The sequence below is a fragment of the Tamandua tetradactyla genome, chromosome 2, assembly GCF_023851605.1.
Source record: "Tamandua tetradactyla isolate mTamTet1 chromosome 2, mTamTet1.pri, whole genome shotgun sequence".
Classification (NCBI taxonomy): Eukaryota; Metazoa; Chordata; class Mammalia; order Pilosa; family Myrmecophagidae; genus Tamandua; species Tamandua tetradactyla.
The window spans coordinates 121620172-121645650 of record NC_135328.1 but is presented as its reverse complement, the minus strand read 5'-3'; the positions used below and the strand labels follow the sequence as shown (position 1 = coordinate 121645650).

Here is a 25479-nt window from a genome sequence, read left to right as displayed (position 1 = left end):
TTCCTTCTTTGTCTATTTTATGATCTCACCGATCACTTCACAAACGTTCAAAAAAAAAAATATCCTAAACCATGAGAATTAAACAACACAACCCACCACAGCAATGCTGAGGTATGGTCAGAAAAATCAAGACTGTTCTAAATGAAAACTTTTTCTATCGCTCTTTAACTTAAGAACATACATCCCATTTTCTTAAAAGAAACAGAAGGACTGGGGGGACCACTTTTCATCCCTGAATGTCTAGCTTCACACCTACTATACTCCCAGGCTGGCTCTTTTCCCCATTCTCTTTGCAGCTGCCCAGTGCTATCCTCAAATGCACTCTGAAACTTTGCTATCACCTTCATTATAATGGGCTTCGTGCATCCTCTCAGACACTGCCATGCCCATACTAAGGCAACACATCACAGAAGTTGGCAGCAATGCTATCAGCAAGAATTTGGCTTCAGAATCGGGAATGATTCATCATACATTCTAGCAGCTAAAAAACAACACACTGCTATTTTAAATCCCTTCATGCTATCAAGAATTGAACAACAAAACAACAAAAAAAAAAACCCAGTAAAACACAGCAAAAATAACACAAAACCATATTTTTCTGTTAACATCTGTAAACACACCATTCACTTATTTTTTAAGGGTTGTAAACAAAAGTCATTCAGGAAACAATGGATGACTTACCTGACTTCATAATATTCACTACAGTGACAAATCAAGTTTTCACTTAATACAGTTTCAAAGGAAAATAGGCTCTAAAACTTCTGGGAAACAAGTATTGAAATTCTAAATCTAGGAAAAGAAATTTCTCATTTGCTTTACAGTAAATAAAATCCCTCCTGGTGTTTCAAAACTGATAGACTTATTTCACCTTCTATCACCATTTTAAGATGGCTCTGAAGTCTAGGTAAGTGAGTGTGCTACAGTATTTATCCTAATCAAAAAGAAAAACCTAACAGTGTGGGTGATTTATTCAGAACACATTTCTTCCTTTTACAAAGGTACCGTAATCCTGCAATAATAAACAAATACCATCCAATGTAATAACGGAATCCACTTAAGTCCTATTGCTTTCAGAAGCACGATAAAAATGTTTTCATTCTTAGTTCATGAAAACACAGTATGTTGATAAACATTAGGATTATCAAACAATATTTCTAAAGCACTAGGTACGTAAATTAAATCTACGGTTTATTGTAAATTTCATGGAAACTTTATAAAAAGATGCTACTCTATTGTGACAAAGTCCTCAGGGGCAAAAGAGAAGATTTACCACAAACTCCATCCCATGCTCTTTCGGGACCCTACCTTTTCAAACACCTCTTCGTTTTCCCTTCGTTTCCGTTTTCTGGGTCTCCGGTTCACTCGAATCCATTTCTTGACCTGAAGTTCAAAAATCACAGAGCGTTTTAAACAGGACGACGTGTCCCGAGGGCCGCCCCTAGGCGTGAGAAAGAAATGACCCACGGCCGCGCGACACAACCTTGCGTGGTTTCACCTGGAGAAGCCACAGGCACCTTTCGCTGCTCGCCTGGGTCGCCTCCGCGCGAAAGACTCCCGGGGCGCCCAGGGTGTGCGCGGCGCCCGGCCCCCACGCTCCGGGCTACGGCGAGCCGAAGCCGTGACCTTCGGCCCGGCCGCTCCCTCCCGCCAAAAGCCTATTTGCCGCCCCCGCGGGGTAACGCATTGGAGCCCCCAACAAGGGGGCATCTTCCCAAGCGTGTAGCCCGTCGGCGCCGGGGGAACCCTGTCGCCCAGGGCACGGAGGAGAGCGCGGGGACCGTGCCGCCCACCCGCCCAGCTGCCACTCACCTCGGCGCTCACTTGCCGCGCGAGCCCGCACTCCGCCCCGGCCTGGCGCTCCCTCTGCAGCGGCTGCGGGGAGAAGGAGATAGAGTCAAGTTTACCCAGGAGCTACCCCGGCCTCCCTCCCCCGTGTCCCCACCAATTCGCGCCCCGGCCTGTACCTCGCCCGGCGGAAGGTGAGCACAGCGGTGGGGGGCGCCGGAGCACGCACCCCAGCGCCCGCCCGGCCCGCCGGGTGCAGAGCAGCGCGCGCTCCCGGCCCGCAACACCTAAGGCGGAGCGCGGTAGGCGGGCGGCGCGGGGGCTCGGGCGGTGGCGCGGGCGGGCAGCCGGGGGCGGGGCCTGCCTTAAAGGTATAGGAGGCCGCACCGCCCTCCCCGCAGGTCGCCCCCGCCCCCTCCCCGCCCCGCGCGCCTTCTATTTTATTGTTCTCCTTGGAAGCATTTTTCTGCCTCCCCGGGGTCCTGCCAGCACCCGCGCGCCTGTTTCCTCCCACGCGCGTGCGGGGCGCGGGCGCGCACGCCTCACCTTTCCACCCCCACCCCATCCCGGGATCCTGGGGACCTCCGAAAGGCCTTGGTGGACGCTGGAGAAGCAGAAACCGTGGCCACCCGCTGCCTCAGGGGCTTTGCAGAAGAAGCGCCCTCGCCTCTGCGGGCGGCCTGAACTCTCTCCTCGGGTCAGAAGCCTAAGTGTCCTGATGGCTTTTGCGGAGAGAAAGGAACTTTCTTAATGGAGCGTTCTCCGCGAATGGATTAGACGCCATTAAGTAGACGTATTTCAATGGCCTCTCCGGAATCCGGGGCGGTGGCAGGTGACCTCCCCGGGGAGAGGCCCGGAGCTGGTAAAAAGCCGAGCCCCCGAGCTCCGCCCGGCCGGTGGAGACATGCAGCCTTCTAACTGCCGGGAACCCTCAAAGCGACTGAGCTGAATTTAAAAAGTCAATCATTTTCATAATTAGGGGGAAAGTTTCCACTGGGTTTAAAAAGTATGCAATATCCAAGCCTTTCCGCCGACCCCCAAAAGGTTTTCTTCCCATCTACATCAGAAATTGTCTGAACCAGGACCGGGTGGGGGTCGGGGGGGGGGGTGGGGAAGGAAAGGGAGTCAGGTCGCAATTGCTGATCCGGACCATCCCTTTAACTTTATGGCATTTCTTTAAAGAAAATCTGTCTTGCCCTCTCTTTATTGCTACTCCATCCTTCTTTCAAGATCAAAAGGTTTAGATCAAAGCCAAGATCAAACTCACTACTTTAAATAGAAGCAACTTTGCCATGGAGTATTTTATACAAAGAGGAACTTCTTAATGGAGACATCAGAGTGGAAAACTTTATTTTATCCCTTCATTCCATATTCATAACTGGGCTACTTAGAATTACATTGACGATGCACTTCTATTTCCTAAAATAAACAACAGCCTGCTGGAATGAGGGATTCTTGACTTAGTGTGGGGGTAGGGAATGGGCCATTAATGCTTAAATTGTACAAAGTTTCTATCTGGGAGGATGGAAAAGTTTTGGTAATGGATGGAGGTGATGGTAGCACAATGCTAAACTTAATTACTGCACTGAATTATCTATTTAAATGTGGTTAAAAGGTGAAGTTTTAGGTTCATATATGTTATTAGAATAAAATATCTTTTAAGGGAACCACAGGACTGTATAACACAGTGAACCCTAATGTAAACTACGGACTATAGGTACTAGTACAATAATAATATTATTTTATCAGTTGTAACAAATTTTACTACACTAATGCAAGTTGTTAATAATGGGGGAGGGGGGTGGTGTATGAGAACTCTATTTTCTGCATGATTTTTCTGTAAACCTACAATTTCTCTAATTAAAAATAAAATTAACTCTAGAGAGGGTTATAAATAGATATATTAGCCATTTTGTGTCATTAGCTTAAGTTATTAGAAATTCATGTTCATTTGCTAAAGACTTTTCAGTGTTATCGAATCTTCTGTATAATGTACAAAAATACAACCATCCATGTACATTTTTTCTACTCTAAAGGAAATGCTTAAAATAGTTAATGCCTTGCAAATCTTGAGTGCACATACACATAGGAAAAAATTGCAAAGGGTGAAATGTATTATGTAATTGCAGAGGTGCTTAATTTTAAATGGAATGAGAACTTTGAACTAGTCAAGCTTCCCAAATCAACATAAACCTATCACTGGCAGACACTCCCTTTACCCACTAGAATTTTACCTTGTGAGTTCACCATCCTTAGCAACTCTGATATGAACCATTCAAAATTGATGCACTTAAAACAGTGCTCTGCCTAAATGGAGCTTTCTTAAGCATCCTCTTTGTTGATCTGTCAACAATTTTTAAACATACGGTCTTAGAAGAAACACAAAACAAAATAAATCCCAACAATTGAGTAACAGTAATAAAGATAACTATTGCAAATTAAATCATATAAAGGCTTCTATGAAAATCTGTTGTCACGGCTGGGTAGTTAGTACTTGCAGGCTTTTTCTCTTATAATCCTCATGTGGTTGTAGTCACACACACACACACACACACACACACACACACACACACGTTCCTCAATAAATCCCACTGAGCCACTGGAAAGATCTTAAGAACTGAGACGTGGGGACCCCTCCTTGCTGCTACTGACACGTTTCCTTTCTTCCTAGTACCCAACTCACCGAGAACCTGTTTCTGACATAAACTGAACAAAGCAAACATGCTACTGTCACTCTGCCCTTCTGGGACTTTGTTGAGTGGGTAGTAAAAGCTGTGGTCCATTCTAAATGTCTCCCAATTCTTGTTTCTTCTCTTCTCTCCTCCCACCCCCACAGTCCATCCTGCCCAGAGAAGCCAGAATGAAATTTCCAAAAGCAATTCAGATTATATCACTTGGCTTTACTAAGAATGCATTTTCGTCTCCTCTTTGCCTGGCTAGCTCCTACTTATCCTCTTTTTGGGTTTAAACAGTACTTCAGCAAGGTCCTTCCTCAGCCCCTCTCCAATCCAAGTTATGTCACCCAACTATTCTTTCTTATAGCATCCTGTTTATTTTCTTTGAAGCGCTTATATTTTATAACTGATTTTTAAAATTAATTTATGTAATGTCTGTCTTCCCAAGTGGCTTGTAGACTCCAGGAAGGCAGAGATACTTCTTGTTGTTGTGCTCGATTTTTGTCCAGTCACTAAAAATATTTGGCACATACTAGATGCTCTATAAATATGCCAAATAAGTGAATGGGAAAATAAAGGAATGAATAAATAAAGGGAATATGAAATTTCAAGGTGTCTTAAGATTAAGATCTCTCTGACTCCTCTGTGTTTTGCCACGAAAATACCTTAATTTGAAAACAGCACATAACTGTTTATGTTATGTGCTGTTTTTAATTTTAATTTCCAAGTACATTTTAACAAGTAGAGAACAGATGTTAAAGTTTGGTATGGGTTACATTTCCATGATTTTTTGTTTTTTCTTGTAGCTTCTCTAAGACACTGGAGACCAACAGAAATAGCAATATAATGATTCAGCAGTCATACTCCTGTTGTTAAATCCTATCATATCTGTTATACTCCTCCTTCTCTTTAAAAAACATATATACATAAAAGCAATACATTTCAAAGTATATCACAACAATTAGTTGTAGAACAGGTTTCACAGTTTGGTATGGAATTGTAATTCCATAATTTTAGGTTTTTATTTCTAGCTGCTCTAAGGTACTGGAGGTGAAAAGAAATATCAGTATAATGATTCAGCACTCATACTCATTTGTTAAACCCGACCTTCTCTGTATAACTCCACCATCACCTTTGATCTTTCTCCCACTGTTTAGGGATAATTGGGCTATGGCCATTCTAACTTTTTCATGTTGGAAGGGGCTGTCCGATAATAGGGGATAAAGGGATGGAACTAGTTGATGTTCTGAAAGGGCTGACGCCTCTGCAAATCAGGACTTATCTGGTCCAGGGACCCATCTGGAGGTTGTGGGTTTTGCAGAGTTACCCTAGTGCACAGAAACTTTGTAGAATCTTATATAAAGCTCTACATATTCTTTAGAAATACGTATATTTTAAAAAGAGAGACCATGAGATATCAGTTACCTTGCCAAGGTAGTTCTAAAATGACCCCCACCCCTTTTTAAATGAAGGTAGAAATGAGAAATCATAGTTCCTAATTCCCTCATATATTAATCACTAGAATTATATTCCAAAATGGTGCTAGGAGCTGAGTTTAATATATCACTGCATGACTTTGAAAAAGTATTGTTACTTGTTGGTTGGTGTTCAATATAACCGTAAGAAATTTCTCCATTTGTCTACCTATATCTCCCTTTCTTCATGGGGTGTCACCAGTGAAATTAGGGTTTGGAGAAACTTTATAAATTTCTTTAAATTTGGAATTCAGAATGTGGTGGAAGTGCTTTAAAGCTATCTTTTAAAATTAGATACTTCCTACAACCTACAGATGGGTCCCTAGACCAGGTAAGTCCTGAAACCTAGAGGACCCAGCCCCTCCAGGCATCAATTAGTTCCATTCCCCTATCCCGTATTATTGACATCCCCTTCCAACATGAAAAAATTAGAATGGGCATAGCCCAAATACCTCTAAAAAGTGGGAGAAAGATCAAAAGTGATGGTGGAGTTATACAGAGAAGGTCGGGTTTAACAAATGAGTATGAGTGCTGAATCATTATACTGATACTTCTTTTAGCCTCCAGTACTTTAAAGCAGCTAGAAGTAAAAATCAAAAATTGTGGAACTGAAATCCATACCAAACTCTGAAATATGTCCTACAGCTAATTGTTGCGATGTGCTTTGAAATTTATTGCTTTTTTGTATATATATTTTTCACAAAAAAGAAAAAAAAGTCGATTTTGATGATATATATATATATATATATATATATATACACTCTTTCTAGCCTCCAATGGTCTGAAGCAGCTAGAAGGAAAAATTTAAGATGATGGTATGGTAGCCTATGACAAAGTCTGGGATCTGTCCTGTAACTACTTGTTGAAGAATGCTTTGAAACTTATTGCTTTTTTCTCTCTTTGCTTTGTATATATGTTATATTATACAATTAAACAGTTTTTAAAAATCAGGTGCTTTTTATTTCTTTAAAAATGCCTTGTTCTAGTAGAGATGCAAGTTTTGAAAGGAAGTTGTTCCAAGAACGCTTGTCGAGCAGTTTATAATAGCTGAAGACAGTTGCAGAGGCTGATAAAAATACCACGGCATTAAAACAAAAGTATTATTTAACTCAGTGGCTGGATATTACTTTTGGAGGGAAAATCTTTTTCTGTTTTCTTCTCCTTTTCTTTTTACTCCAAGAGGAAATTTCTCCTCTTGAAAAGTGATACAAGTTTCTTATTGTTAATATGGGTGCATGCTGTCTCCCTGCTTCAATCTCGGGAGTGAGGTAAATGAGGAGAGCCTCATCTTTCCCGTCAAGTAAAAGACTTGAAAAGCAAACAAGGGAAGCTCTTTAATTTTCCCAAGCAGCCTTAGATGGCAAATAACTCTCCCTGGGCCACAGCAGGGAGAAAATATCCTCTATAAGAAGCCAAAAAACCTTTTAATGCCACACAAGATAGAGAGTTCCAGAAGTTTTCCCTGGTTTCAGAAAGGCTCGACCACCAACATAAATTCAGGGTGAACTGAAAAGTAGAAGTTTACACAGGTCTGAAAATAAAATCTAGGTTTGTTTAGTAAGGGTGTAAATAACAAGTAGGGATTAGGGCAAAGTTATCAAATATTTACGTCTTTACATTTTGCTCTTTTTTTTTTTAACTCTCATGCCTTTTTTGTTTTTAGTTCATTTTTTAGAAGTGATCATATGATTTGTATTATTGTCCATTTTGCTTCTGGTTAGAATGAACACCTAGTTTCTTTTCTGAAGAGAACTTTGGCCCTGCGAAATGCACCTCTTAGTGGACCTCCTTATAAAGCATAGTTTTCAAAAAGGGAAATCACTCCCACGCTTGGCTCAGCGGGTTCCTGAAGCTTAGGGCTCTAAGTGAACTGCCTCACAGAACCTCTTTCTCTAAGTCACCATAACCCTGAACTCCCTGTTGCCCAAAAACTTTTACAGAGCTTGACTGAGGGAGCAATATTTAAGATACTCGATCCTTTCACTCCTTGAACCCCTCTGAGAATCTGATAAAGGTTAATGGTCCTATTAGCTCCCTACAGGGGAAAAAATACATCCAGAGAGCGCACACGCACATTTCACTTTCAGGAGGTTCACAGATTTTTCTGATGCCTCTGCTCCTACCCTAGATACTCTAAAATCCATTCTTGGATGAAGCCAGACCACCATAGAGCTGGCACTGGCCTGCATCTTACCGGTCCTCTGTGAAATTCCTTTTATTGCATTATGTTCTGGTAAGAAGCCATCAACCTTTATTGAGGTGCATTATAAGAAACAGCCCCATGAAATCCATCGCAGTGTTTACCGTAAGGATGTTTTTAGAGGGTTGTTTATTGCATTAGACAGTAATTTTCTGTGAGGACCCACAGGAAAATCTTCTCCCTGGTATCAACATCAGGAATAGCTGGACTTCAGCAACTGGTATTTGTTATCTAGTAAACACTGCAATTTATCCTTTTCCCTCTTCCAGAACGCTTAGAGCTCTGTGACCCTATTTTAGCTATGCATAGGAACTTCAGGGTGGGCGTTTTGCAGGATAATTTAATTCTTGGCCCCATCTTATTTTCTTACCATTATTTTTACTTTGCCCTATTTTTCTTATTTTAATCATATTAGATATCTACTTTGGAAGCTGCCTTAACTTCTTTTGGACAAGGAGGGGCAGGAGTAAAGTATGCTGAGTTTCTTTTTTTCTTTTTTCTCTTTTGGGGAATGGAAGGGGGTGGTGTCTGGAAAAATTGTATAGTTCTAATATTTCTCTCCATTAACACATTTAGCAGTGAAGTGCAGAAGTTAAGGACATATGATTATACCTTACTTATAAAAAATTAAAAGTAACTTAAAAAATAAAACAGGGTGGGCAATGGTGGCTCAGTGGCAGAGTTCTCACCTGCCATGCTAGAGACCCGGGTTCGATTCCTGGTGCCTGTCCATGGAAAAATAAATAAATAAATAAATAAGACAAAATGCTATACAAATATCACACAGGACTATTATAAAAATGCTTACCAATCAAGGATTTATCTCTTTGATATTAAAACAAGAAGAAATGGGCTTCGATTGCAGGAAGAAGAATGTATTTTGGACTTGTGGAAAGGTTATTCACTTAACATATTAAGTGTCTCCTACAAAACAGAGCACCTGGACTTTGTGAACACAAAAATGAATGAAACACCATCTCTGTCCTCACGAACCTTGTGTGACAAGGCAGCAAGCTGGCATCATATAAGATCTGTGCAGACAGCTTGTCTGGCTAGGGACTCAGGCTCTGCCACGTATTAGCTGGTTGACCTCTCTAAGCCCCCTTTCTCATAGATTCATGAAGATCAAATGACACAGGTAATGGGCTCAGCACAGGAAGAAGTTTTCATTTTTCAATCTCTAGACTATTAGAACCAAGAAGCATCACACCATTATTAGAAGCTGGACAGAAAAGTACTGAAGCACCACATATATCAGAGACCATAAAACATCAGACTTGGTAGAGAGAACAAGAATGGCCAATTTTGTAGACAACTGTATGGTTTACAAAGCGCTTCCACCCAGAAACTGTTCTGTTTGTTCATCACATAGCCCCATTTTGAAGGTGAAGAAACTGAGTGCCAGAGAATTTCAGTAACTTTAGTACCTTATATTGCTTGACCTTTAGATCTCCTGACTGGGAATGTGGTGCTCTTTCTACTCCAGCACAAGAGTTTCAGGAACATCTAGGTGCGACCATCTCACTTTAAAATATTTGCTTATTATCTGGACCAGATAGCTCCAGATCAAAATACAGCCTGCAAAATATAATCCCATACCATAAAAGTCTATAGAAGCAGCCATTCTAGAAAATGGATACTAGTATATCCCCCTTAACACCTGTAGAACTGCAGTTCTTTACAGGAGTTTAATATTCAGAGACATTATCACCTTAAAGAGTTTTCATGGGTGAACTAGAAAATTATGTAGAGGGCTTTTATCAGTGATTCCCATCCTTGATGGCTTAAGAGAATCACTTGGGAATGTTTCAAAAATCCTAACACCCAGGCTTCACCCCAGACCATTTAGAGTCAAATCTCTGAGGGAAAGTGCCAGACTTTCCTTTTTAAAAGCATTTCTCTCCTCCCTCTCCCATCAGCCCGAAGTGATTCTAGTGTGCGGCCAGGGTTGAGAATCACTGGTTTAGATCATTTTAACAATGATCCATCTCTAACTGGTTACTAGAAAGAAACTTCAGATGTTTGGGAGACATATCCAAATTTTAAGATCAGTGCCACAAAGCCCAGCCATTTATTATGTTATTTTACAGTAAGTCCCTTTGGATGGTTGGCAGATGCACTTTTAGGCTGGATGGGCTTCTAGTTAGGGAGAAGTTTTGGATGAGGTAAGTTATGCATAAGCACTCACAAAGGACTAAAAAGAGGTGGGCGGTCTCAACACTGTACCCAAAAGTAGACTTATTACAGTTTCTTCCAGGTTTCATGGTTAATACATCTCTGGATCCTGAATGAAGAGATCCTTGTCTTGAGGGAACCTGATTTGAGTGCTGAGCTGGAACGCTATATAATGATGGTAGTACTTCCAATTCAGCATTTTTAGGCAATATTCTAATTATCTTGAGGGCTGTTGCCCATTCCCCTGCAAAAGCATTTTGCATTTGGAAGATAGCTGGCTATGATTAGAGAACAATGTGTACCAATGGAAAAGACCCTTTGCTATGTGTGAAAGGTACTGTTCCATAAAGGAAGCAAACCCTGCTGATTGATTCCCTTGGGTCTTGGGCACGATGTTCCAGCCAAATGGGCTACCCTGTTTAGAAAAGATATGCGTGCACATTGATGCTATATGAAAAATTACTTTGACAAAATGCCTTGCAAAAGGCACCAATGATACCAGTTTAAAAACTTAAACATATCATATGTTGACATTAAACTAGCTTGGGAAAAAAACATCCATGGCTAGATACCTTCCCGTTATTTCCCAAGATGGAGTAGGTGTGGCACCTGTAGCTGTGTGCACATGAGTCTTAAAAGGATAAAGGGAGTCTGTGATGCCAGCAGGTTGATTTTTTTAAAACCTTGGCACTCAGAATGGGTTGCCTGTCATCTGACCTCCCAAAGGGACCCACTGAAGTTACAATTCACCAACATGAGGAATGGGCCTGAATCATCCTACCTCTATTAAAAAGTAAGATCTCACACACACACGCACACAGAGTAAGGAAAGTAAAATCCATCCACAATTGGGGTTGGTTGGGGTGGTTATCCTAAATATAAATAATATACAAGGGAAAGCTATTTTCCAGAAAGTTTTTTTCACCAAATATTGAGATCCATACAAGGAGATATTCCAAGAAAACAATGTGAAAGGCCAGAATTAATTGGCTGCTAATCTCTTTACTTTTCATAGGATGTTTGCTGGAGCAGTAGATTAAATCAATGTTTAATGCTACACAGGCCCAGCTGTGTCCATATTAGGAGAGCCCGAGCTCACATCTCTCTCTCTTTGTGAAAAAAAGGACCTGTCCTCCCTCTCTTTGCTATGCCTCCACCCCCTGCATGTGTAGGTGGGAGAGTGGGAGCTAGGGAATGTGAACTTGATCCAGCATTGATCAGCCAAGCAGCAAATTCTCATTGTTCTTTAGATACCAAACATAACTTCTTTCTACTAGGGATAAACCTAGCCACTCTGTACATAACACAGCTTTTGTGCTCAGCTGTATGATAGATGGAAAAGAACCATAGAGAACATTGGAGCTTTATTAGACTTTCATAAACACCTCCTAATATGCAGAATTTAAGAATCCACCCAGTTAATTTATATTCATATTAGTATTAGGTATGTTAGAATTTCATAAAACTAACTATCTTCTGGTTATTTGACTCTTTTTATAATTATTGATTTCGACAGTGTAAATATAATGGTCTCTGCTTTGCCTTCTTTTAGTGCACTGTTTTCACTGCTTGCTCTCTGAGGTTCAAGGACTTTGGAAATAATCCTAATATACGATCAAAAATGCTGCTGCTGTTTTTAAGTGCTGTCCTATGAATTTGGCTTAACTGTCTCTGTGCAAAGCCATGGGGTAATGGCAAGTGCAGTTTAGAATGTAGATCTAGTTACCCTCTGTCTTGCTGCCTAGAAGCTATGTGACATATAGCTTGTCACACAACCTCTCTGAGCCTATGAAATGGAGATGATGCTATCTATCACACAGAGCTGGGGTGAGGATGAAACGAGGCAGTGCATACAGTGTACAAAGCAGACCTGTAAATGTTAATTCCCCTCCACTTTCCCCCCAGCAACAAAGGCCCACCTGGTATTTTGAACCTCAGCAAAACTTTCATAGGTCTCAAAATAACTGAGTTATGACATCATAATAAAAAGCCTCCCCTGATAACCACGCAGACTCTATGCCAAAGGATGGAGCCTGCAAAGACATGGCACAGCCCGGCCACTACAAACAGGCACACGTTCCTTCCCAACAACAACTGGTGGACACAATGAGGCAAATTTTCTATGGTGTGCCTTATTATAAAGGAGACAATTCCGTTTTTAGTCCCATCTCACTCAAAACAATAAGCCCGCTGATGTTACAAGAAGACATAAAATGAAATTTGACATTTCCACTTTGTTCTGTAACAATGTGACCAGGTACCAGATGCAAAAATATCTAGAACCCCAAAAGCAGCTACATGCATTTAAAACCAAAGCAATAATTAAGAACTTGGACTTTAAAGTGGGACCGATAATGGTTTCCAGTTTCCTCATCTAGAAAACACATGCAATACAATTAGCATAGAACCTACTCAATGAAGTGATAGCCTTTTATTTCCTCCTGGTGTTCTAGTGTATAAATTAACATATCAATCACTGGGTTGGGGGGGGACTAAATTTTAAAATACACTTCTGTAGAGAGTTATGCAACCTATATATTCTTGAACTTTCCCACTTACAGCGTAATTGATCAGAAACATTTGTGCAAAACCTAGGCAGACGTCCCTCAATTATAAAATCTAACACAGTGATGGAAAATACAATTTGAAGAGGGACAACCTGGTGAGAATTCAGGAGGAGCCGACTTTGTAATAAATACAATCAAGAAGGATCTTCAAGCAAAGTCTATTTTTGCCCTGAATGGGAATCTGAAAAGTGGAATTTGAAAAATGACTGCTTGCACAATCGAGGAAAAAGGGAATAGAGAGAAAATGGGATAAAGCATTTTGAGCAAAGGCAGGAGAAGCTGCTTGTCATAGGAGGCGATGTCTCCTACCCAGAGAAATGAGACCACAGGGATAAAGGAGGTTATCTACAGCCGAATCCCATTATCACTTGTTGCCCTGGAGTCTCGGTCCCAAATTTTGATGTATTGACTTTGGCCTCCCTTCCATGCATTTTCATGCCAATAAAGTTGCTGAAATTAAAGAAGAATTGAATTGTGAAGCTTTTTGGCATAAATAATGTCATATTGTAAAGTCTGGGCTAATAACAACCAGGATGCCCTTTAATGCACTTAAGAAAAACCATCTGATCTATGTATCCCTCAATGTGGTTTGAAATTTCCCTCGGCCTACAAAGGAAAATATTTTTAGCATGTAGCACACTTTGTAACAGACATATAAATGCACTGGAAATATAATTTTAGGAAAGCATCTGGGTTTGATCATTTCTTGTTCTACCTAAACCCCAAATAGATTCTACTTTCTCAATGTGAGGAACACTGCAACCTTTTGCTATAAGCTCTGAAACAAACACTGCCGCAATTTCTCATAAACATAACATTAATGGATTTGTTTGCTTTTTTATTTTTTTTAAAGCAGCAGATACTCTAATGATTTCAATGGAAAAGCAGCATAAGAAATGTGGTGCTCCTTCTGGAGTATTTGGCTCCAATGTCTTCCCCACCTTTCAAAAGTCAGCCTCGAACTCCCTGGAATTTTTCCTCAAGGTTATTTGGGCAACCGACGTAAACCAGTACTCCTTTTTATGTCTCAAAATATATCCTGGAAATAACAGCTGCTGCTGTCAAAGGTAAAAGTGACCTATTTATTGATCTGCAGGCATTTCAGGGCATTAGCAATCCTAGAAAAATGCTTTTTCACCTCCTGTTGGTCAAGCAGGTTAATATCTGTGAATAATTAATTTGCTTTAGGAGCAAACATCTATTCTTCAGTGATCAGCCAGCATAAATGCTCCTGCAGATAGATTATTTACTAAGATTTCTCCCAATAACCTCTCAAATAGCAATTTTCCAGTGGGTGAAAAAAGAAAGGCAAAAAACAGGTTTCTTGGAAGTGTGTCAGTAAAAGACCACTCAGGACAAAATATATAAAAATCTCCTAATATCAGGCCAAAACTAAGGGCTGGTTTTAGACGTGAGGGCAATTCAACAGATTGTCAGGGAGGAAACGAAGATACTAAAGAAACAAAAGACAACAACAACAAAAAAAACAATGAATCCTGACTTTCCTCCCGACAGTGGGGACCTGATGTAGTCGGGGCCAAGGACTCAGCATGGTGGGGGGCAGCTGGTAGCAACTCCAGCTTAAGGGCTCCCTGGCCTCCCCCTGGCCAGCCCCCCTCATTCCTGGAGAAGAAATGGGATCTTAGAGAAGGTAAATGGCTCTCCCAGGGCCACACAGCTTAATGGTGGTAGAACTGACTCCACAGCTGCATTTCCTGTATTAAAGACCGTCTTCCTCTAATACAGAATTAAGCTTGTTGAATGAAATGTCATGATAATGGGCCTTGCGCAGACATCAGTTTGACTATAACCGGATGGGCCCTTGGCCACCACCCAGCCTCCACTCTCATGTTACGGGGGCATTTAGAACGTAGACAGGAGCAGAAGCAGAAACTACGGAGCTCTTAAAGGCCAGGGTTGAAGGACTGACCTGGAAGGTCGGAACACACTCATTACCAAGCTCCAACAAATAACGGACAACGGCCCTACCGAGGCGTGTGACAAGAACACTGCCCTTTTTCAAACCACACATTTGGATTTGGGCAGTTGTACAATCATTGACTGTCACCACTGACCTGTGATACCCTCGCTGGCTGGCTGCCACCACACGGTGCTCCCTACACACACTGTGCTCATACTCTGGGGCAGCAAAGAGAACAAAGTGACAGCGGAAGCCAGGGACTCTAGCTAGAGTTTGCTTTTGAAAGCAAATAAGAAGACATGGCAAACATCTCTTAAAATGCTTTAGAAGGTACATAAAGACACGACTTGCTCTGCCAATTGCATATTCTTGTTTGTTTATTTTGGGTGACCCGGTATTTATTCTCTGAGTTAGTTTCCATCTCAGGGGAGGAATAACTGTATCTTTCCAAAGGCAAAGACCTAAATAATCTCTACACACACACAACTCACATTCACTCACACCAAAAAAGCACACCTGTTCTTCGATGTAATGAAGTCCAGTATTTCCTATGCAAAATATTCAGGCCAGATATATAGCCTCTCATTTAGAAATAGCTATGTGAAAGAGAGATGTGTAAACACATGAAACATATTTATGAAGAGTCCTAGAAAGTAAGGTTCGCATTACTGCATACATAAAGCACGTTTTTTAGCCACTAAAGGACAGTTTCAGGAAAAAGAGCAATCATTAATTACATTAAAAATCACCGCTGCTCAGGGATCTCTGTTGTATTCTTTTATTATACACTCAATGGTCTTTGTAAAAACCCCGAGTTAGATTCAAAGCTACACTGCTGCCAAAAGGTAGAAGTAGCACAAATGCCAATCAACGGACGAATGGATAAACAAAATGTAATATATCCAGATAATGGAATATGATATGCCCATAAAAAGGCATGAAGTTCTGCTGTGTGCTACAACATGGATGAATCTCAAGGATGTCATTTTGAGTGAAATAAGTCAGAAAAAAGAGACAGATATTGTATGATTCCACTTACATGAAATTATTCGAGTATGCAAACTCATAGAGACAAAGTGGAGTATAGATTACCAGGGGCTGGGGGAAGAAGGCTGGGGAGTTAAAGTATTACGGATGCAGAGTTTCTATTTGGGGTGTTGCAAAAGTTCTGATAATGGATGATGGTTAATGTAACACAACATTGTAAATGTACTGAACTGTATGCTTAGGAGTGGTTGAGATTGGAAATTTTATGTTGCATATATGTTTCCACAATTCAAAAGGAAAAAAAAAAACCAACGCTGCTATGACTTACAGAATGTTTTACTGTAATGGACTGAAGATTGAGTCATGGGTTTAAACCCCAGATCTGCCACCTGCCACTATCTAGAGTTTAAGCTTGGACAAATCACTAAATCTTTCCTGCTGCTCAGCCCAAAAAGATTAGTTGTCCTCTAAGATGCAGTACCAGAAAAGACTCCTTTAACCAGGAAGCAACAGAAGCCATAGCCCTATACCACATGCAGATATTAAATATGAATCTATTTTGTACTGCATAATAGCTGTCCACAAAAGAGAAGAAAAAGCCCTGTGTTCTAAAGCAGTCACGTGCTTCAGATAGCATTACTTGTCAGTGGGGTGCTTTGACAACAGATGCTGGTGTTAAGTCATCATGAACTCTGGGGAGCCACCTTATGGGCTACCATCCCAACTTTCATACTAGGATGCCAATATGAAAATCAGGATATGCAATATCTGGCAGCCAAGATGTCATGTAAATGTGTACATTTGTGAACAACTTAAACATGTGTTGGTTGTCAGGGCTGTGAGCTCCAGGAATGGGAAGAGCCCAAGACAAATATAAAATAATCTGCCTTTGATGAGGAGTTGACCAGGCTCGTGTCTGCAGCTTAATAAAAGAGAAGAGAAGAGAGAAAAGCGAGAACAGGAGTAGTTCTTTTAAAAAAAAAAATTCAAAGCTTTTCTATTGATTTAACGGTTTATACCATGACACTGACGTCTTTGTCCATTCTTTGAATTTATACTGCACCATCTTTCTAAGGATCTCTCTCTAAGAAATAAAGCACGCCACAATGAAATCCTATTAAATGGTAACTCTTCTTATGAGGGATGCAATAGTCCTTGAGTGGATCTCTCTGTGAGCACATAATACGTATAGGCATGAAAAGCAGGCAGCAACCTTTGGTCCAACAGGGTCCACCAGGCTTTGCACCTCCAGGACAATCACACTGGCTCTGGTTCCCTTGGACAATGAGTTGGGTAACTCATGACTGAGGGCTGCCTCCAAGTGTGCTGTTTTCTAATAGACATAGCATCCTAGCCAAACATGGTAACTATGGGAGTTCAAACTCTATAGTTCTTTCCAGTTCGCTGAGGGTAGAGAGCCCCTTGTGCGTTTGTTGGACTATATTCAGTGGTTGACTTGTAGGTGCCCCTTCAAGGGCCAGTGCCCTTTCAGCTCTGTATCCCCACCGCCCAGCACAACGGTGGCAGATCCATGGAATGCAAGAAAACAAAACCCAAAGCCAAATATTTTGATCTCTTGGGAAGAACATACAACTGAAGAGCTCTCAGAATTTAGATTGTATTTATAAAAGAAGGATATGGATTTATAAAATTGATAAAAATATATTCCAGATGTGACATAATTAGGGATTGTATCAGCCAGTCCCAGCACTACCTATGGAGATTCTGACTCAGGTAGGTATGGGGTCAGTCTGGTATCTTTAAAGTTTTAAACAGGCTTTTGGGTGATTCTGATGCATGACCAGGCCTCAGCATACCAGATGTCCTTGAAGACCTCTAACCTAAGTCCACAGAGCTATGCATCCACAAAGTTTCCAGCCTTATCTCTTTATTAAAATCCACGTGTACAAAGGCCACCACCTACCTAGCACTGTCTTCATCGGCTGGACTGAGAGCCAAACAGAAATTTCAAAGCTAGCGGCTCCTGCTTCCTTTTCCTTTTGGTTCAAAGGGCAGATGGCAGGTTTACCCTTAGTCACCAAGCAAATATTGGATTTCTCTCTGCAGTGTCACACTTTGAACATGCATGTGTTCTTCTGGGTCAGTCTGGAAATTTTATTCTTTTTAAAGAAAAAGATTCTCAGATGCTCTTTATTCCAACTAAGAAAGCCATCCTCACTTGCCTTTCCCTGAGTTCCCTTGAAAAACAGATGTCCAATCTGAGATACAGCAGGGCCCAGCCTTGGTCCACTCAACCTCCAGTGATGTGCACATCAGCTATACTACATGAATCTGTGCTTGTTTTGCATGGCTTATTCCTTTAAGGGTGCCTGTAGATATTCCTGAGCCCTTGGTATGCGCTCTCTGAGTACACACCACCGGCCATCAGATATTTAACACAATTTTTGCCAAGTACCCATTTTAAACAAACTGCCTCTGGACATGAAAGTTCCATTCCAAAACCAAGGAGTAAAAAGTCAACCTAACCTTTCCTCTAACTTGGACCCGTGCTGAGGGAGGAAGCTTGGCCCTATGTCCAGATGGACTTCTTTTACGCAAGGCTGCCGGTCCTGACCATGCACCTAAGAACCACTCAAATTCTATCACTTCTCCTCCAAACCTTTGGTGGCTCCTGGCCTCCTGAATTTCGTGTGAACTCCCGATAAAAATCACATTCGAGTCCCTGTGTCATCTGGCTGCATCCTGCCTTACTAATTAGTTCCCTTTGTGGAGCCTGCTGTCCATGTAAAACAGACAATAAACTCGTTGCTAACAAGGGAAATGGAAGGGATAAAGAGAACTGCTCCGAATCATGATCAAAATACATTTTCTTGGTATATTTTACCACTAAAAAAAAAGTTTCACATTCCTATTATGCAGGGACAGAATGGCCTTGATTAAAGCATTGCAGGGATGGGGGCTTGGGAGGGAGTTGAGAGGGAGGCTCTCTTTGCCCCACCCCCTACATCCAGGCAGGCTGCCTCCATTTCCCTGTTTCTGGGGCACTACTCTCTGAGTCTTAATCGTGGTTATGACAATCTGGTTAATCAGTCACCTATCACTGAGAGTTGATTCTACTCAATGTCGCTCAAAAGGGCATACTCAGTTTTCCACCTGCTAGTCATTCCCTCAGCTGGTAATGGCCTTCTCAGTTTTCGCCTGTCTAAACTCTGTCCTTTGAGACTTGTTTCAAATGGCACCTCAACCCTCTCTGCTTCCACACACTGGAAATTACCTCTTTCTTCTCAATTAATTTCTCATAGTCTTTCATTCTGTCTTAGGTTAATTATTTGTGTATCTATTTTTTCTTACTAAATTATTAAGCATTTGGTGGGCATGGTCTATAGGTTTTTAATCTTTGAATCACTCACAGTCCCTCATAAAGAAGAGTGTACAGTCTACATTCATGGAAAGAAGTGGGGCAGGAAGGGAGAACACTGGACTAGGAGATTTCATATCATGGAGGAAGTGTTCTCCATGCTTGAAAGTTCTACTATGAGCCCTGAGCAGGCTTCTACAGATAAGAAGTAGCCTTATCTATAGAAGGCTATCTATCTTTGTAAGATACTGTTACAAAGGAAATCTTCAAGGCAGAGGAAACACTTTTAATTGTTTTTATTTACTTGGAGCCTAGTCTTAGACAACTGTGAATGAGATTCTGATTTGGGGGAGATTGAATCACGTCTCTCACAAAAGACAAGTTCAAGTCCTAACCCCCAGTCCTGCAGGTGTGAACCACTTGCACATGGGGCTTTTGAAGACGTGACTAGCACAGGTGAGGCCAAACTGCATGAGAGTGGGCCTTACTCTAATATGGCTGAAGTCCTTAAAAGGAAAGGAAATTGAAACGGAAGAAAGCAGAGGAGGAGCCAGAGATCACCATGTAACGGAGGCAGAGATGCATCTACAAGCCAAAGAACTCCAAGGCTTGCAGCAAGTCAGCACCAGACTCCACAGACTGGGAGAAAGCACGACCTGGTAACACACTGATGTTGGACTTGTAGCCTCCAAACCATGAGTCAATAAATTCCTTTAAGCCAACCAGCCTGTGGTATTTGCCCTTGCAGACCCGTCAAACTAAGATAAGATTTCTGTTTGAGATCAGTTTTTGAGATCAGTTTCTCAGGAGAGAAAAGGACAAAGAAACAGAGATTTCATTTGGGGAAAACATTTCCTATTTCATCATGGTGTCCTGTGCTATGAGGAGATCAACAGATTTGGACAGTGTTACATCAGATGTCCAATAATATACAACACCCACCTCAGATACATGAGCAAACCTTCAGTTACCTAGTACTCTCTGAGAAAATAATTCCTTCCCATATTTCTCTCTCATACCACCAGGCATGACTTTTAATTTTTGTGTACTAGATATGTCATTTGCAAAAAAAAAAAGCACTTACCCACCCAGAGCATATTCATCCACAGAGGAATAAAATATAATGAGGTTGGCTTGCATACTTTGTATTGGCTATTGTGAAGGGAATTCACAAGGAATATGGAACTAGTCAGAGAGATGTTAGGAAAATGCATGAAGTCACAGATGCCAAAAATAAGGGAAACTGGGCTAAAAATGAAAAGATAATAAAATCTCTCCCTATCTCTTGTGACTCTGCTGGTTGAGAGCAAAGAAGCTATTCAGTGTATCTCTAAGGATCCTTGATAAGATGTTGAGTTAATTAGAAAATGTGAGTTGAACCACTGGACAAAAATGACAGCCAAATTATTTGGAGACCCAAAAGTACCCCATATTATAGCAACTGCTATTACTGATATTAAAGAACCAGGGATCTTGTAGCATATATAATTTGAAAAATATAATTTCTCTGGAATTTGCAAAATAACCAGTCTCAGTTTTCTTGGCTGACCATTAAACGTAGAATTCTTAAAGACACCACTGAAATTGAGCATCCAATGGGTCTTGAAATAATGTTGATAATATTTCATAATATGTACTAAAAGAACACTATAAACTATTTGCCTAATAAACCACCTGGCTTTCTCTATGTTAAAAGCACATTGTGGCTCTAATGACATAAAGTCTCTTGCATCATATATTATCAGGTTTCCTCAATTTTGTGATTGCAGTATTTTCCCTATAGGTTTTCCATCCTTTGCTTGTGTGGCCTTTGACATGTTGCAGGTGTTTGCTTGAAAAGCAGCAGCATTCTCCCAAGATGACAAAATAACTTGCTGTTCTAGATTCTGGGATTCAGAAACGGGTCTGGGAGATTGAGTTGATTCCTCCCTATTTCCAGGACACATTATATGGCTGGTCATGCTATCCATCTTTTCTATTTGGCCTTGCTGCCAATGCTGCCGGGATTGTGCCATTTAGGGGCTGATAAGCACTTCCCCCAAAGAGTAGAAGGATGCCCAGGAGGGCTGTGGGGTTCACATGAGCGAGCTTGCCTGCTTGTCAGCACCTCAGAAAACAGGTCTCCTGGGAGCTTAAATTAAGTGCTGAAGCTAGGCTGGTAATTAGCTCCTGCCCTTCTGAACGCCTATTGTGAACACAGCACGGTGACCCTCTGTGTTACCTGTGGATTATAATCATGCTGCTGTCACAGCAAATGGAAAGGGGCCTATGGACCCAGCCGGCTCTATCTGTGTCGATTCATTTGACAAAAATACAGATGATTTCAATTATACTCCTATTCGGTGGGTGATTTTAAGCATTAAGCACTCAGATTTTAATTCAACTAACATAGCTTTAGAGCAGCACCACTCAATAGAATGTAATGTGTGCCACATTTGTTATTTAAAATTTTCTAGGACCCACTTTTAAAGGCTAAAAAGTAAGAGGTAAAATTAAATAGAGTGATATATTTTATTTTATTTAACCCAATGTATCCAAGCTAATATGTTTTAGACATGTAACATATATATATGGTTTTATGTAACATATATATATGGTTTTATGATTTGAACATGTACCATATATAGAAGATTTTATAAAAAGCTTTATTGTGATATTTAACCTCCTTTCTGTGGACTATACCTTCTATATTGGATGTGTGTTTTACACTCATAGCACATCTCAATTTGGAGGCTAAATTTTAACCTAATTGCTTAGTATCTATTTGGATTTCATAAAATTTACAGTTGAAAAGCAGATTCATTCATATACTCAAGTTGCTCTAAACAATGACAGAATTGAGTATTCATTTTTAATGTAATTAATTAAAATTAAATTAAATTAAACATTCAGTCCCTCAGGTGCACTAGATAGATTTCAAGTGCTAAATAACCACACATAGCTAGTGGCTACAATATTGGACAGCACAGCCCCTTAGTAGTTATGTGCAAGGCCCCAAACAAATGAGCGTCATCACAGGTAATGCAATGATGACTCAGACATGACCCTTGTTTCCAGGATGGGGTGGATGGGTAACGGCATAAGACACATATGCCAATAGCAGCAATTTGAGGCACGTTATGATAAATGTTACATACAGAGAAAGAAAAGTATCCCAAGGAGTGAAAAGAGCATGGGCAAAGCAAGGCTCGACATAAAGCTAACAAATATTAGGAGACTGCTCGTTATGATCAGGCATATGCCCAAGAGTGGTGGGAAATAAGGTTTAAAAAATAGTTTGGAATAGTACCTCTAATAGCTTCATACAACAGGCCATGAGTTTGTTCTAAATGCATTGTTTGTGGGGGAAAATTTTTGATAAGGAGACTGGATCTGAGGTGTGTTTTGGTAAGATATTTTTGGCACTGATGTAAATGATAGATGGAATAGAGATGAGCGTAGCGGCTAAAGGGCCAATTAGTTCCCGCAAGAGTTCAAGTGAAATATAATGAAAAATGGTGGAGACACTAGGAAAGGAGAGAAAATCAGAAATTTGGTAAGTATGAGCATAACGACCTCAGGATTCAGCAACTGATTGCATGGAGGGAAGAGATCAAAGAGAGGGAGAACTTAGAGTGTAGCAACTAAAATAGGGGTGAAGAGAAGAAAGGCTGGATGGGGGAAAGTTATTTCTATTATTACACATAAATTCCTTAAAAGAGGGTTGGGATATATGTGCATGTGTAGTGGCAGGGAGGGAGACATAAAAAGAAATAAAAACCTATTTATAGTCACGTAGAGCAGGTAGGCCGGTGACTGTCTTTGCCACTGTACGAGGAAAAAGTTCCAGAGAAGAAAGGCATCACAGAAGAAAGGAAAACTAAGAGATGGCCAGAGATCCTTGACAACATTTGAGTCCCTAAATCAAGCCATGAATGAAGTCAAGTATCCCCATTATTTGAGCCAATAACTTCTGTTGTTTGCTGCAGTTACTCTGATGCCAGTTTCTGTCACTGCAATTGATAATTCATTGCACACAAGATATAAATGTGGAGTGACTATTACAATTGTCTTACCAAATGGACCCTGTCTTGCTCACCAGTATAACCCCCTCACTTAGCACAAAGGTTGGGTTGAGAAGACGTCAAATAATTTTTCAATAAATAGATAAATTTAAAAAATAGATATTGCTAGAACTACCACGTCAGCAGAATGTGCAACTTTCTTAGAACTAATAGGTACTATTCCAACAGTGTGGGTCTAAGTAAGTTAAATTACAGGAAATCCATTCATTAGAAAGCTTTAAAGCTGTCAAAAATTATTGTTTCTGAATTATATTAAAAGGATATGGGAAACTGCTCAAGATACATTAAGTGAAAAACTTAACTTTGGATAATAATTTTCCAATTTTGTTAAAAAAAAAAGTATTTGCACCTCCACGCTGCATAGCACAAAAAAATGTTAGCAGACACTGATTATCTCTGGGAAGAAGAAGAGAGCAAGGGCTTTTACCTTTTATATTTTGCTATTGTTGGAGAAACTTACTTAGAGAGAATATTATTTTTAATTTTTAAAAAGGAGAGAAAGAAAAGAGTAAAACAGTTATCCATAATCCAGAAAAATAACTGAAAGGATATATATATATATTTATATATACACACAAAAATTATCTCTGGGACATTTTTATTTTCAGATTTACAAATTTTTTTTATATGCCAAATGAAATGTGTATACTTTTATAATAAGAAAAACAGCCATAAAAGAAAATAATCTATAATATTGATCAATACTATAATAACCTATAATGATCAATTTTAAATCCTTTTGAAAAGCCAAAGGTTATAGGGTTGGGACAGTTTTATCTGATTTTATTTTCATTCCTTGAGGCTTATGCTTACTATTACTTTCACTTTTTTTTTTTTTAATGACTTCCATCTAATGTAGCCAGGAAGGAAAATCAAGACCAACCACAAGGCAAGCCTACCTGAGAGGAGACAAAAAGCCTCTGTAACCTGCGGAATGAAACTTCACCAGTAGAACGTGACTGCTTTGTCCTGAATTACTCCAGTTACTGTGGGCGACTGAAACTTTTCATGAGAACAAAGAACATGGGAGCAATGCGAGGGCTCCGGCTGGCCTTCTGGGCCGAACATGCTCGTAACTGTATATTCCAACGGTGGGGACAAAGAACAAGGTGTCCCATTCATGGCCAGTCTTCCACAACCCGGGGGTCTTCAGGCCTTCGCCGAGCCTTTTCCTGAAGTGGGCGCCCGAAGGCGAGAACTCACAGGGCGCACAGCGCTGAGAGCAGGTCAGTCACCATCGGCCATAATAAATAACGGCAGAAAGTGGGTAGAAGAGATGAAAAGATGCTGTCCGATCATTCGCCAACGAAAAGACGTGCACGAAGTCAGGGTCTTTTTTTTCTCTGATGCCGTTGTTTTTTATTCAACAGTTCAGCGCCCAAGGAAATACCAGTTGGGTCTTAAAGACAATTTATAGCTGGGTTGGCCTCATTGCACCTGGCTGTGTTTTGACAGCAGGTTTCATCAGTTTATAGCAGAGATTCTCGTCTACACTATAAGTTGTCACTAATGCAACAAGACCTCTGGAAAGAATATACAGCTCAGAGGCAAAACTTTCCCTCAATACGGCCCTCCCTGTCTCAAATGAAAAGCAAAAGCCTCCTGTTGGTGGCAAAGCTGTCACCTTGGTGGGGCAGGGGATCACAAAGCCAGCTGGGAGAGGGTCAGCCCCAGGGCTACAGTGAAGTGGGGTGCACCCGTTTCCCAGCAAGCAATTAAGGACTCTTTCTTTCCCCTTCCCTCTGGGCTAACTGCTGTAAACAGCAGCCCTGTTGTTCCTGGCCAGGAAATTCAGGAGTCTCTGAACACCCTTCTTCCAAGCCCCCAGGCCATGTGAACAATGTCTGGGAGCCTTGAAACAGCCTGTGGGAGCTCCATGCAAAGGGCTGCAGCAGAAGCTTCCCCATCTAAAACAAGAAGGGTGAGGGTCCGCTGCTCAGGACTGCGCAAACCTTAACTTTGCTTTCTCTGGACTTTTGTTCTCAGTGAGTGGTCCGGTTTGGAAGTCGCTTTCTTAGAAAATACAGGACCTCATTATAAAATACCGGAGTGGAAAGCGCTTCCTCCTATGACCAGGTATTGCTTTGCTCCACCCCCCTGTTTTTGTTTCTAAGACAAAGGATTTTAGCATTTTTTTTTGCTCCCAGAAGGACTGGGCTAAACAAGTAGCTTTTTGTTTTTGTTTTGTTTGGTTTTGGTTTTGGGTACATGGTCTGGGAATCTCACCCGGGTCTCCCACATGGAAGGCGAGCATTCTACCACTGAATCACCTGCACACCCTACACAAGTAGCTTTTAACAGGTGACACACA

The 25479-nt window shown here is 40.9% G+C and overlaps 1 protein-coding gene across 44 annotated transcripts in view; it reads right to left on the bottom strand.

Moving 5' to 3' along the window:
- AOPEP (aminopeptidase O (putative)) overlaps nt 1–25479 on the bottom strand; it is a 489538-nt gene that overhangs the window by 156098 nt on the left and 307961 nt on the right. For all 44 annotated transcript variants that reach the window (XR_013170613.1, XR_013170612.1, XR_013170616.1 and 41 more), the window contains 2 exons: nt 1810–1872; nt 1306–1380 (listed from right to left, as the gene is read on the bottom strand). Coding sequence is in view for 15 of the 44 variants with exons in the window: in XM_077148679.1 (XP_077004794.1) it covers nt 1306–1380; nt 1810–1872 (138 nt within the window). In the remaining 29 variants the exon portion in view is untranslated. The remainder of the gene's footprint in view (nt 1–1305; nt 1381–1809; nt 1873–25479) is intronic.